This window comes from Trachemys scripta, chromosome 19, assembly GCF_013100865.1.
Source record: "Trachemys scripta elegans isolate TJP31775 chromosome 19, CAS_Tse_1.0, whole genome shotgun sequence".
In the NCBI taxonomy this organism is placed as follows: Eukaryota; Metazoa; Chordata; order Testudines; family Emydidae; genus Trachemys; species Trachemys scripta.
Window position 1 is genome coordinate 10,629,881 of NC_048316.1, and position 11,656 is coordinate 10,641,536.

General features: G+C 51.9%; 1 protein-coding gene across 4 annotated transcripts in view; it reads left to right on the plus strand.

Annotated features, from left to right (window-relative positions):
• PIK3CD (phosphatidylinositol-4,5-bisphosphate 3-kinase catalytic subunit delta) overlaps positions 1–11,656 on the plus strand; it is a 64,904-nt gene that overhangs the window by 35,291 nt on the left and 17,957 nt on the right. For 3 of the 4 annotated variants that reach the window (XM_034753356.1, XM_034753354.1, XM_034753357.1), the window contains 6 exons: positions 141–369; positions 820–1,049; positions 1,943–2,122; positions 2,971–3,120; positions 7,097–7,186; positions 9,462–9,683. In XM_034753356.1, coding sequence (XP_034609247.1) covers positions 141–369; positions 820–1,049; positions 1,943–2,122; positions 2,971–3,120; positions 7,097–7,186; positions 9,462–9,683 — 1,101 coding nt within the window. Of the gene's footprint in view, positions 1–140; positions 370–819; positions 1,050–1,942; positions 2,123–2,970; positions 3,121–5,231; positions 6,947–7,096; positions 7,187–9,461; positions 9,684–11,656 lie in introns of those variants that run through there. The other variant, XM_034753358.1, reaches the window with a different exon arrangement.

Here is an 11,656-nt window from a genome sequence, read left to right on the forward strand (position 1 = left end):
CCCTGCTGTAGTTTGTGACCGTGTGTAATGGCCTTGGGGGATTGTGGGGATGGAGTGGGTAGAGAGTGGGGCAGTCGGGAGGGGATGTGATGGTTCAGCCGGCACATCGGTGGTTCCATCCTACTGTTGGTTTGTCCCAGGTGGTCTGGCGTCACGCACAGTATGAGCCGTTGTATCACATGCTCAATGACCCCGAAGCGTACGTCTTCACGTGTATCAACCAGACAGCCGAGCAGCAGGAGCTGGAGGATGAGCAGCGGCGCCTCTGCGACATCCAGCCCTTCCTGCCTGTCCTTCGGCTGGTGGCTCGTGAAGGTGACCGCGTCAAGAAGCTGATTAACTCCCAGATCAGCCTGCTCATTGGGAAAGGTGAGACCCCACCTGAGTGCCAGCAGGAGCTGCTTTAATCAGGATAGGGCACGCGTGCTGGCAGCAGAGGGAACTCAGTTACTCCAGGCTCAACCTCTCTCAGCCAGGGTTGCTGTGCAAGAAATAGCACAGATGCACTGACTGAATTAGGAGAGCTCTCAGCTATGCCAGTCCTAGCAAGAGTCCCTGTGGACTGACTAAGGGCAAGGGGTGATCTCTCCTCTGGTCTAGTCCCAGCCTGTCCCAGCAAGAGTCCCTAGAAGGGACTGGTGTAATTGTGTAGCCATCATAGTCTAATGCTATCGACTTGGCTTTTTCTACCATATGTTATGGGATGCTGCGATCTCCCCGCCCAGCAGAGGCAGCTGATTATCAAGGACCAGTGACCCTACTGCTATGTGGATCATCTCCTTTTATTTATCTATGTATTTATTTTAACACCCCGCTCAGGTTTGCATGAGTTTGACTCGGTGCGCGACCCGGAGGTGAACGATTTCCGTGCAAAAATGCGACAGTTCTGTGAAGAGAAGGCGGCGAAGCGGCAGCAGCTGAGTTGGATGGCCTGGATGGAGTACAACTTTCCCTTGCAACTGGAGCCCTTGGCCAAAGGCCCCAGGACCGGCCCCCTTCGCGTCCCCAACAAGAACATCTTCGTCAACGTCAAGTTTGAGTCTGGCGGGGTAAAATCTGAGCTTCCTGTTACGTGTAAAGGGTTTGCGCGCTCAGTTCTGCGTCCTGCTGTGGGACCAGGTGCTATCAGAGAGAGAGTATGCCATGGTTCCGTCTGTTTGGGAATGATCTTGACTCCTTGAGATTGAGATGTTTGGAAGGACTGTGTGTAAGCCGGCCACCTCCCCACCAAACAGCTGATTGATGGAAACGGTCCCCTCCCCAAACGAGCTTTGCCCGCACCCTCTCTCGAAATTCTGCGCTGCTGAAACAGATCCCCTTTTCTTTTGAAATAAAAGGGTCAGGCGGTCTCATGATCCCAGCATGCTGCTTCGAGGCATTAGGCTGCCTCTGTCACGGAGCACCTGATAACTTCTCATTCCTTCCTGCTGCCCTCGGATAACCCCAGTCCTGGCATTAAACAAAATTTCCAAGGAGGCACCCGCTCAATCTGAATGAACCATCCATAACATAGCGCTTGCCAAGCATTCATCCTGGCAGCTCTCTCCCACCCGCCCCTACATCCCTGATTAGCAGGTATCGTCCCCCTTTTGTGCCGACAGAGGCAGTAGAGGCAGGAAGTTTTAAATGACGTGCTGAAGGCTGCAGAGGGAGTAGGCGGCGGAACTTCAAATGGGACTCAGGAAGTTCCTGGCTCCCAGTCCTGTGCTCACACCACTGGACATGCCCCCCTCCACTCTGACCTCTGTCCATCCCTGTTTGTTAATGTGGATAATTACGCTGCCTCCGTAGCCTTCTCTTAACCCCTAGGTCCTTTTGGGGAATCTAGCTATCCCTTCTGGCATCCGGGGCTGTGGGTCTCGCTCTCTGCAACTCCCGATGCTGATTTCAGCCCCTTCTCAGCTGGTATTTGACTGTATGTACTGTTTTGTTGGGATTGCAGGAGAGCTTCACCTTCCAAGTCTCCCCCAAGGAATTCCCTGTCATGTTAATGAGCTATGCCATCAAGAAGCAAGCTACCGTCTTCCGCCACCAGACAGTGGAGAGCCCTGAGGATTATACTCTGCAGGTGAAAGGGAAATGTGAATATCTCTACGGGAACTATCCCCTGTACCAGTTCCAGGTGAGTCTCTTTCCTCCACCTACTGGTGAGCTCTTTCCCAAGCGTACAGGCACTTTTCTCTCTGGGAGGCAGGAAAAGGATGCTCCATGCTATTGTCGTCCATGTTCCTTATGTCGAGCTGGAAATACACCCTAAAGGGACCCAGTCCATTGTCCAGTTAACAACGGTGACCTGGATGCTGCCCCAATGAACGGCCCTCTAGGGAGGAGTCTATGAGCAGGCACCACAAGGAACATAAGGCTGGGCTCGGTCATGGGTGGAGAAAGTTTGACTCGATTGTGGGTCCCTTTGGCATTGCGCGCTAATGAGCCAAACCCATTGTGTGTGTGTGGGGGGGGATTATGGTTCCGAGGGGTGACTCCCTCCATCCCCTCTCCCCAGCCAGGGTGTAGCTGCTGAACGTCAGAGTTGAACAATGGCTCCCACTACTGGGAAGCAACACCGCCCCCCCAAACGGCATCCCCCCTCCTCTGCTGTGACACAGGCGGGCTCTCTGCTGTCTGGAGCAATGAATCCTTCCCGGCATCGTACCATAAAACCAGGCAGCCCGGTGCATGTATGGGGGATGGGCTTGGAAACCTGGACCCACTCACTCTTGGAACTGCACTTTAGTCTTCAGGGTTCTTCGTACCAGGGACGCCTCCTAGGAACGATGTAGGTTTAGAAAGGAATTGGCAGGAGAACCTAGTTTTGGTGGCTGCTGGGTCACTTCCACATGCTGCCCTTCCTCTCCTGTCTGACCCAGCCCTGCTTCACCCCCACCACTACCCTCTCCACATCCTCGTGGCTTCCAGGCTGTCTGTTCTACCAGGATTACTCTGTTCTCTCTCTGCCCCTCCTCCCACCAGTACATCCGTAGCTGCCTGCACCATGGCCTGATGCCCCACCTGACGATGGTACACTGCTCCTCCATCATTGCTATGCGAGACGAGCAGACCAACTGCACCGCCCACACCCCGAAGATGGTTTCCAAGCCTCCCCCGCTCCCCAAGAAAAAGGTAACCATGCGAGCACACCAGATACCCTTCTCCCCCTGCTCCCACCAGCCTGACACACCCATTTGCTGCTTCTCTGTCTTTTCCACAATGAAATTGAGATGCTAGTGCCACCTGGAAGTGAGTGCCCAGCAGGCAGAGTGACACCCTGGCCCTTTAATGCAGAGGTCATAACAAGGCCAAAAGGGGGTAATTGGGGAACCGCCTCCCTCAGTTACATAAAGGACCTGCACAGAGACCCTCTGTTTCTTCAAATGATGGTCCCTGTATGTCCTCCAAATGTGGGTGCGCGTGCGCACCATATGCCTGAGTCCGAAAGATTTTCCTGGCAGTGTCTGCTGACCCACATGTGTCTCATGCATCCCTTTGTGTTTGCAGCCGAGGGTATAATAGGTTGTGTGGGTTGACTCCACTCTAGTGCCCTCTTATTGCCGCATGGCCTGCCTCGGCCCTGTTCCTTTGCGCTCTTAGTTTTTGCTAAGAGAGTGATTTCTCTCCATTTGTCTATAGTTGTGTATAGTAGTTGCAGACTTAGTAGTAGGTTGATTAGTACTAGCCATTCCCATTTGGGGACTGTCCCTCCCCCCACGCGGGGACCATGCCCACATTCTGGGGTTTAAAAACTGTGTCTCCTGCCCGCATTCATTCTCCATGAGCAATGAGCGCCGGCGGTGTCTTTATCACCTCGGTGAGTCTCGTGTCACGGCTCCTTGCTCCTTCTGCAAGTCCTTCCTGCGCTGGACCTGGGAAGCTTGGGAGCTCCACCTCCGTGAGTTCCTCCATGGAGGAAGCAATGAGGCAGTTTGCTCATTTGGATCCGGGCCCATCGGAACCACCCACACAGCGACTTTCACCGGCGGTGCACTCCCCTTCCACTGTTTCCCATGCCCCGGATCCAGCAGTACCACCGGGGAAGGGCAGGCCCAGCCATCCGAGCAAGAAGCACTCTCGTGGGCACAAAAGCAGGTCCCCACAGCGGACTGCTACTAAACGCAGCGTTTCCTCCCTGAGACGCGCCCGGTTGGATGAGATGTTACGTGCAGAGACGACCACACCGACGCCCAAGCTTCCCCAGGTGGAGGGAAAAGCTCAGCGCAAACGGGGTCTGGCAGTACAGATAGCCGCCCATCCAGAGTGCTCTTGAACCACCCTTCCCGCTGCCACCTCCGTGCCATTTGGACAAGCTGGAGACGCTCCTTGGCCCTGTGAGCATTTCCACGGGCACTTGTAGGACTCCCGGCTGATCAGAGCCCCTCCTCTCCATTGTGGAATTGGTGCTATCCTCCCCAGACCCTCTTCGATCCTCTCCGCCCCTCCCTCCCCCCCCGCAGGTGAGGTTCCCGCACCAGTGGACGAACTGATCCTGCTGCTCCTGGAATGACCCCCGCTGGTGCCACACTGCAGCCCGCCCATTTCACTGGTCCCCCCACTGCTGGAACCATCCTTTGGAGCTGGAGCCTTTGTTCTCCCCCCATGTCACACCGCAGCTTGGATTCGCGTCCCCAACTGCCTTATCCACCAGCGTATGATCCAGCAGTGAGGGTCTGGTACTGGTACCCGTGGGGCACACCACACCCACAGGCCCCTTCGTCTTGGCTGCCCGGGGCACCCTGGAACACCTACTGCCACCACTAGCCGCCTTTCCAAACGTCCTATCACTCCGCCCAGCACCATTGAACACAGAGGAGGAGGCGGACATGGAACTAGTACTGCCAGCTCCTCCGGTCCCCATGGCCACTTCCTTCTTGTTCATTCGTCCTTCCCTGTCTCCGCCAGATGATCACTGGCAGTATCAGGACATGCTCCAGTTGGTGGAAGAGGACTTGGGAATACCGCTGGAAGAGATTCAGGATCAGCAGCACCAGCTCCTGGACGTTCTCCAACCTCAGGGACCATCTATTAACGAGGTCATCCTCCCGCAGCACCGACAGAAATCAACCCCTCCAGATTGGGCGGCGAAACGCATGGACCCCTTGGGGAGGAAGATGTATTCCCTGGCGATGCTGCAGTAAACGATCAGACTCCGCTAGTCAAATATGATTTTAATAACTATACGGGGCTACCAGAGTTCCGGGACAAACTGCGACCAGACCAGGGATTCTCAAACTGGGGGTTGTGACCCCTCCGAGCCTCCATTAAATTAAATGACTTCCCCACACCTTTTTAATTTATAATTTATAATTTATAATTTACAGGGGGGTGTCACACTCAGTCTTGCTGTGTGTGAGTCACCAATACAAAACGTTTGAAAACCACTGCACCAGACCAACAGCAGCAGTTTCAGGCGCTGGTGGATGAGGGATGCCTGGTCACCAAGGTGGGCCTCCAAGCAGCTGTTGATGTGGGGGAGGTCTAAAATAAAATCGAGGACCTCCCCTTTGATGGTCATTTTCTTGGTCACCGTCACCTCAGCTAGATGGGTCAGTGACCAGGCAGCCATGATGGCAGATCCCCGTATTCCACACAGATAAATTTTCCTTATGGCCACACTCTAAATTCCTCCCAAAAGTAGTGTCGGAGTTGCACCTAGATCAGTGCATTCACCTCTCTGTGTTCTGCCCCAAACCGCACGCCTCCCATGCAGACAGGGTCCTGCACTCCCTCGACGTCCGCCGTGCCTTGGCATTCTACCTCCACAGGACCGATGCCTCTCACACGTCGCCGAAACTGTTTGTAGCCATTGCTGACCGATCTAAGGGCCAATCCCTCTTCTCCCAACGAATCTCCAAATGGGTCTCTGGGTGCATCCACGAATGCTACAACGCTATCCAACAGATGGAGTCACAGCGCACTCTACACGAGCCTGCTTAGCAGATGTCTCCTGGCAAGACATCTGTCGTGCAGCAACCTGGTGCTCTGTCCACACGTTCATGTCCCACTACTCCGTCGCCCAAGCGGCGGCTGCGGACGCTGCTGTAAGCTGTGTCGTACTGTTGACTGCACTTCCTCTCGTGTTCTTGCACCCATCTCCATGCTGATTGTTGCTCGCTACTCACCTGTGTTTGGAATCCATGTAGGGACCATCACTTGAAGAAGAGGAGGTTACTTACCTGTAACTGGAGGTTCTTAGAGATGTGTGGCCCTTATCAGTATTCCAATACCCGCCCTCCAGCTGCTGTGATGCAGACTGGACTACTCAGTGGTAAGAGGGATATGGGAGAGATGTTGACCCATACGACCTATTATACACTTGTCTGTGAGCATGAGGGGATGCAGGACGCATGTGCGGGTCAATGGACATTGCTAGGAAAACCTTGCAGACTCAGGCGTATGGCACGCATGTGTGCCCATGTTTGGAATACAAATAGGGCTACCACATCTCAAAGAACCTCTAGTTACAGGTAAGTAACCTCCTCTTTCCTATCGGAGATCCTGAGGTCAAAATGGGAGTGACTCCCTATGCCTGCCCCGGGGGCACCTCTCCATCCCTATTTCCAGGGTTAATAGTCTGAGCACAGGTCAGGGAACCAGGAACTCCAGCATTCTGATCCCAGCTCTCACCCTGATTGTCACTCTGGCTTTGGATTAATTCCTTAATTTCTCTGAGCCAGATTCAGCCCTGGTATGAGCAGCGTCCACTGGCTGCTGTGTTGCCCTGGACTGGGGTGCAGGAGAACTGGGTTCGATTCTGGCTCAGCCTCTAACCAGCCAGGTTAATCAGTTCACCTTCTCGTGCCCCAGTTCCCAATGGGGAAATGGATACTGTACATCTCCATAAAGACCTTTGCTGAAGAGCACTATAGAAGTGCTAGGTATTACTGTTACAGTGGGAGATCCACCCACTTACTCTGGCTGAATTTGGTCCTGGATCAGTTTCCCCATCTCTAAGGTGGGTACAATACATCCCAGGGGAGCAAGTGGCGATGAGGGGCTCTGCTGCTGGGGGGCACCAGCCTGTCTCCTTGCCACAGAGACTGCAGGTTGGTCTTCATTCTGGTCCATGTGCTAACTTAAATTCTGTTCTCTCTGCCCTTTCTAGCCAACTCACGAGTCTCTCTGGTCCCTTAATCAGCCTTTTTACATTGAACTGGTGCAAGGCAGTAAGGTGAATGCAGATGAGAGGATGAAGGTAGGTGCGGGCTGGGTGTGGGTTGTTCGGTTTTTTGCATCTGGTTGCTTACCGCTTGTGTGAAAGACAACAGGGATCAAAGGCCTGAGATCACATGACTCCTTGCTGCATCGTCCTTCATTCAGCTTTAGGGCGACCTCTAAAAAGCTTCACAACAGGAAGGAGAAGGGAACTTGTTAGCCAGCAGCTCGCTGAGCGAGCGGCACATTCTTAGAAGCCTGAGCTGCAAGAGTTTCTGAGTACTGAGCCTAGCTGCTCGTCTGCGGTGACCTCACCTCAACGGAGATGCAGAAGTGCTGGAGACCAACAAAGGAGGAAGAACTAGGGCTGTGCGAGGGGGGTGAGGGCAGAGGAATGGGAGGTGGCCCCAGCATAGGAGAGCAATAGGGGAATGGAGAGAGAATAGGCCCTGGGAAGCAGAAGACTTGCTAACAGAATGGGGCAGGCAACAAATGGAGTGGGACCCCTGAGTTCTGGCAAATGAGGAGAAAGGAGGCAGAGAATGGTGCCTGAATGTGTCAGATATAGATGATGTTGCCTCGCTGAAAGTGTCTCCCAGACTGTGCAGGGGATCCTGACTAGAGGTGATTTCTAGTGCCTGGATGAACATGCAGCAGGAGGAATGGCACGGGCTGGGAAGAGGTCTCTTTTCTGTTCTGTGATAGGGTCCAGGCACGAGAGAGGAGAAGTGAGGGCTGATGCATTTAGCCATATGGAGACTTGTGAATGCCAGAAATAGTGTTTCATATGCAGAGGCATTTCAAGGGGGATAACTAACCACTGCCAATGTGCTTTGGGGTTTGTTCTGCATCCAAGCCAGTTCTACACATCCTCCCCAGTGCTATTAATTTGCTTCTCCCTTGGCATAAGCCCATGTCCGTTTCTTGTTGGTTGCTTGATCTGGTTTCCTCATCTGGGCCTGTCTAGCCTTTCAGCAGTTAAGATTCGGTAAATGTTCCCACCGATTGGTTTTACTGCTGTTGGATTTTAATTTATAATATTTTTGTATCTTTGGTATAAAAACAATTCCAACGTCATTCCCAGCTGGCAGCTCTTTGGGGGCTGGTGTGAAATGAGTGACGTGGTCTCAGTCTTGTATATGGTATAGTTGTAACCTTGGCAGTCCCAGAAGGACAAAGCTCAAAAGCTTCTCTCTCCCTCACCGACAGAAGTTGTTCCGATAAGAGAGAGTACCTCACTTGCCTGGGTCTCAGTCAAGGCAGTCATGTCTTGTGACAAGGGGTACACTTTTCATAAGGGCCTAAATCCCATTTTCAAAAGCAGTCTCTTAAACGCTGAAGTCACTTGAAAATGGGAATTATGCTCCTAAGTCACTTGGCCCTTCTGAAAACTCTACCCAGCATGTCCACACCAGAAAAAAAACAGTCGCAATTGGCATCCGTGTTGGCAGGCTCAGCAGAAAGGCCAATGACTCAGTGGAGTGTGGAGATTCAAGGGAGGGCTCGTCAGAAGTGTCTAAGTGATTTAGGAGCACAATTCCCTGTTGATTTGCACTGGGAATTGTGCTTCTAAATTACCCAGGTGCTTCTGAAAATTCCAACCGAAGGCAATTAAGCACCCAACTCCCACTGAATTTCAATGCTCCTAAGAAAATATCAGCCTAAATTTCGCTATAGAGGAGAGTCTCTCTGGGTCCCGGGTAAGGCATACTGGCAAAGGACAGCTTGTACCACTGTTGCCCATGTGGTACCTGTCCTGGGATTAACAGGATTTAATTCTCCAGGGCTGTTGAACTGATGCCTTTTACCAGCACTGAATTGACACCCCCGAGTTCCAAACATTACATATATGTGGGCAACATGTGCTTTCTAGGAAGGGTGATAGCAGCCATCTTACCCAACACACTGGGAATTGATCTGGTGACCTCCAGAGAGAGAGACATGAGTGCCTACAGCTTGAGCTAAATAGTCAGGCTCAGTAGCCAAGCCTGTGACAGACTCATCTCCTCTGTTGATCGGGCACAGAAAGGGACCTGTAGTACAAGCTTACTAGTGGATTAAATAAGCACATTGCAATCATTAATTAAATCGGACAACCCACATGTGAGGTAGGAAGAGATCATATTAACTGTATAGATCAGTACGCTGACACACAGAGAAGTTAAGGGACTTGACCAAGGGCTCACAGAGAGACCGTGGCAAGAGATGGGAATAGCACCCAGGAGTCCTGGCTCCCAATCCTGGCCCCATTCTAACCACACCCCCTGAGCGAAGAGCTCAGGACATTGTGATCCCAACGCACTCTTCTTTCTCAGTTGGTGGTGCAGGCAGGCCTTTACCATGGCAATGAGATGCTCTGCAAGATGGTGTCGAGCGCCGAGGTGAATGTGTGTTCGGAGCCGGTGTGGAAACAGAGGCTGGATTTTGACATTAGCATCTGCGACCTGCCCCGCATGGCGCGGCTCTGCTTCGCCCTCTACGCTGTCATCGAGAAGGCCAAGAAGGCACGATCCACCAAGAAAAAATCCAAGAAAGCTGTAAGTGAGGCCCGGGAGGGGCTGGGGTGGGTGCTGGGCCAGTCTCACCAGCTGTGTGTGGCAGTGGAAGCAGCATTGAGCTAAACACGTAGGACTCTTGCATTTCAAAGAGGGAACTTCAGCCAGTAGAAAAGCTGCTGCCATGATGGGCTGTCCCATTGTAACTGCTCCAAGGAGGTTGGGGAGTTCAGGAATGGGTACCGGTACGATGGGCTGTCCCATTGTAACTGCTCGGGGGAGGAAGGGAAGAGGAAATTCATATTTAATATTAATATTTACTCTATATTTAACTGCAAAGAAAGGGGAATTATTTGTGTTCATTTCCCTTTCTCTGCATTCCAGCGCTTCCTCATTTGTAGCTGAGGTTAAACCTCATTCTGTGATGGTTCTTCTCTATAGTAATGTCTTTCGTGCAAACCCTGTGTACAGCTAGTTTACCGCCAAGGGAGTGGGGGAAGAGAACAAACTCTGTAAGGAACCAGTGTACAGCCCAGGGGGAGCGAGAACAAACCCTGTGCAGAGCTAGAGAACAAGAGGCATAAGCAGGGAGCAGAAAAGATGTGTTTTCAGGCGACATTTGAAATGGGCTGGACAAGCAGGGAACCACAGACACGTTCAGGGAGGCTGTTTGGTGCAAGCAACAGAAGGGAAGGCCCGTGGTGCTCAAATTCACTTTGCGAGCTCTTTTTGTTCTCTCACCTTCATCTCCTGCACCCCAAAACGACCCTCCTGTGATCCCCATCTCTCAGAATCCTCAGCCCCCTGTATTCAAGGATGCATGATGCTATTTCAGCCCCAAGTGAGATGACCCAGGGTAAAGTCTGTTGTCCCATTTGAGGCCAAATGCAGCATTTACAGCCAGTGCACAGGAATGTGATCGTTTAAATTCATAATATTATATATCCAAAAGCATATTCTCTGCACCCAGGAATTGCACATTCCCTGGTACTGTCTAGTCAGTAAACTTAATCCCTCCAGCTCTTTCCCTTTGGAAAGTTTTCTTAATGACCCCCAAAGGGCAAGAAACACTTTTGTTTCCACGCAAATGCTTTGATTCTGTACAAAAGTTTGCAACCTCCATGAAAACATAGGCACAGTCCCGAAGCTGAGAACCAGAGGCATGCAGGGTTCATCAGGCCGCCTTCGCAAAAGGATAGAAAAGCAGAGGGTTGATGCTGTTTGATTGTAAAGTCTTCCCCCTGATGCCCCAGTCCTGCAAGTGCCTCCCTGGAAATGGGACCCCTGTGCTTGCACAGAGCCATGTTGGCATTGATGGGGCTCCTTGTGGGAGCTAACAGGGCTCCGTTCAGGTGCAGGGGTCCCATTTGCAGGGAGGCCTGAGATTGAAGCACTTTGAAGAAGAGACTGTTTTTTAAGTGTGGGAACCAATGGCTAGCACAGTGGAGCCCCGATCCCTGACTGAGGCCTCTGGGTGCTACCACAGTACAAATAAAACCCAAGTCATTCAAATGCTGCAGTCCGTTAGGGGCCCAAATTTCATAGAATCGTAGGAGTGGAAGGGATCTTGAGTCATCTAGTCCAGTCCCCTGCACTCATGGCAGGACTAAGTAATATCTAGACCATCACTGAAATTCAGTGCGCCCAATTTCTTTAAATTCTTTTGAAACTCCCAGCCTTGTAGCATGACCATTCCCATTGTCTAGCACGGTCCCTGGTCAGCCTCTTGTTTGCTAATAGCATTGTAACTGTTCTGAGATGCAATGCATGAACTAGCTGGAGCACGGTGATCTCTCTGGACTGTCCAGAAGCAGGAAGGTGAGGTTAAATCACTTACTACCAAGAAAAGAGGCAAACCTGCATGCTTACAGGAATGAGTCGAATGACTAGTGTTTTTCTGATTTGCTCTCTTTCCTCTTTGAGTCATGCCAAAGCTATTTCTGCCCTTATATAGACGATGTTGAGTCATTGCTTTCTGGACCTTATCCACTAAGTATCTCACTTTGTGCTTTGGC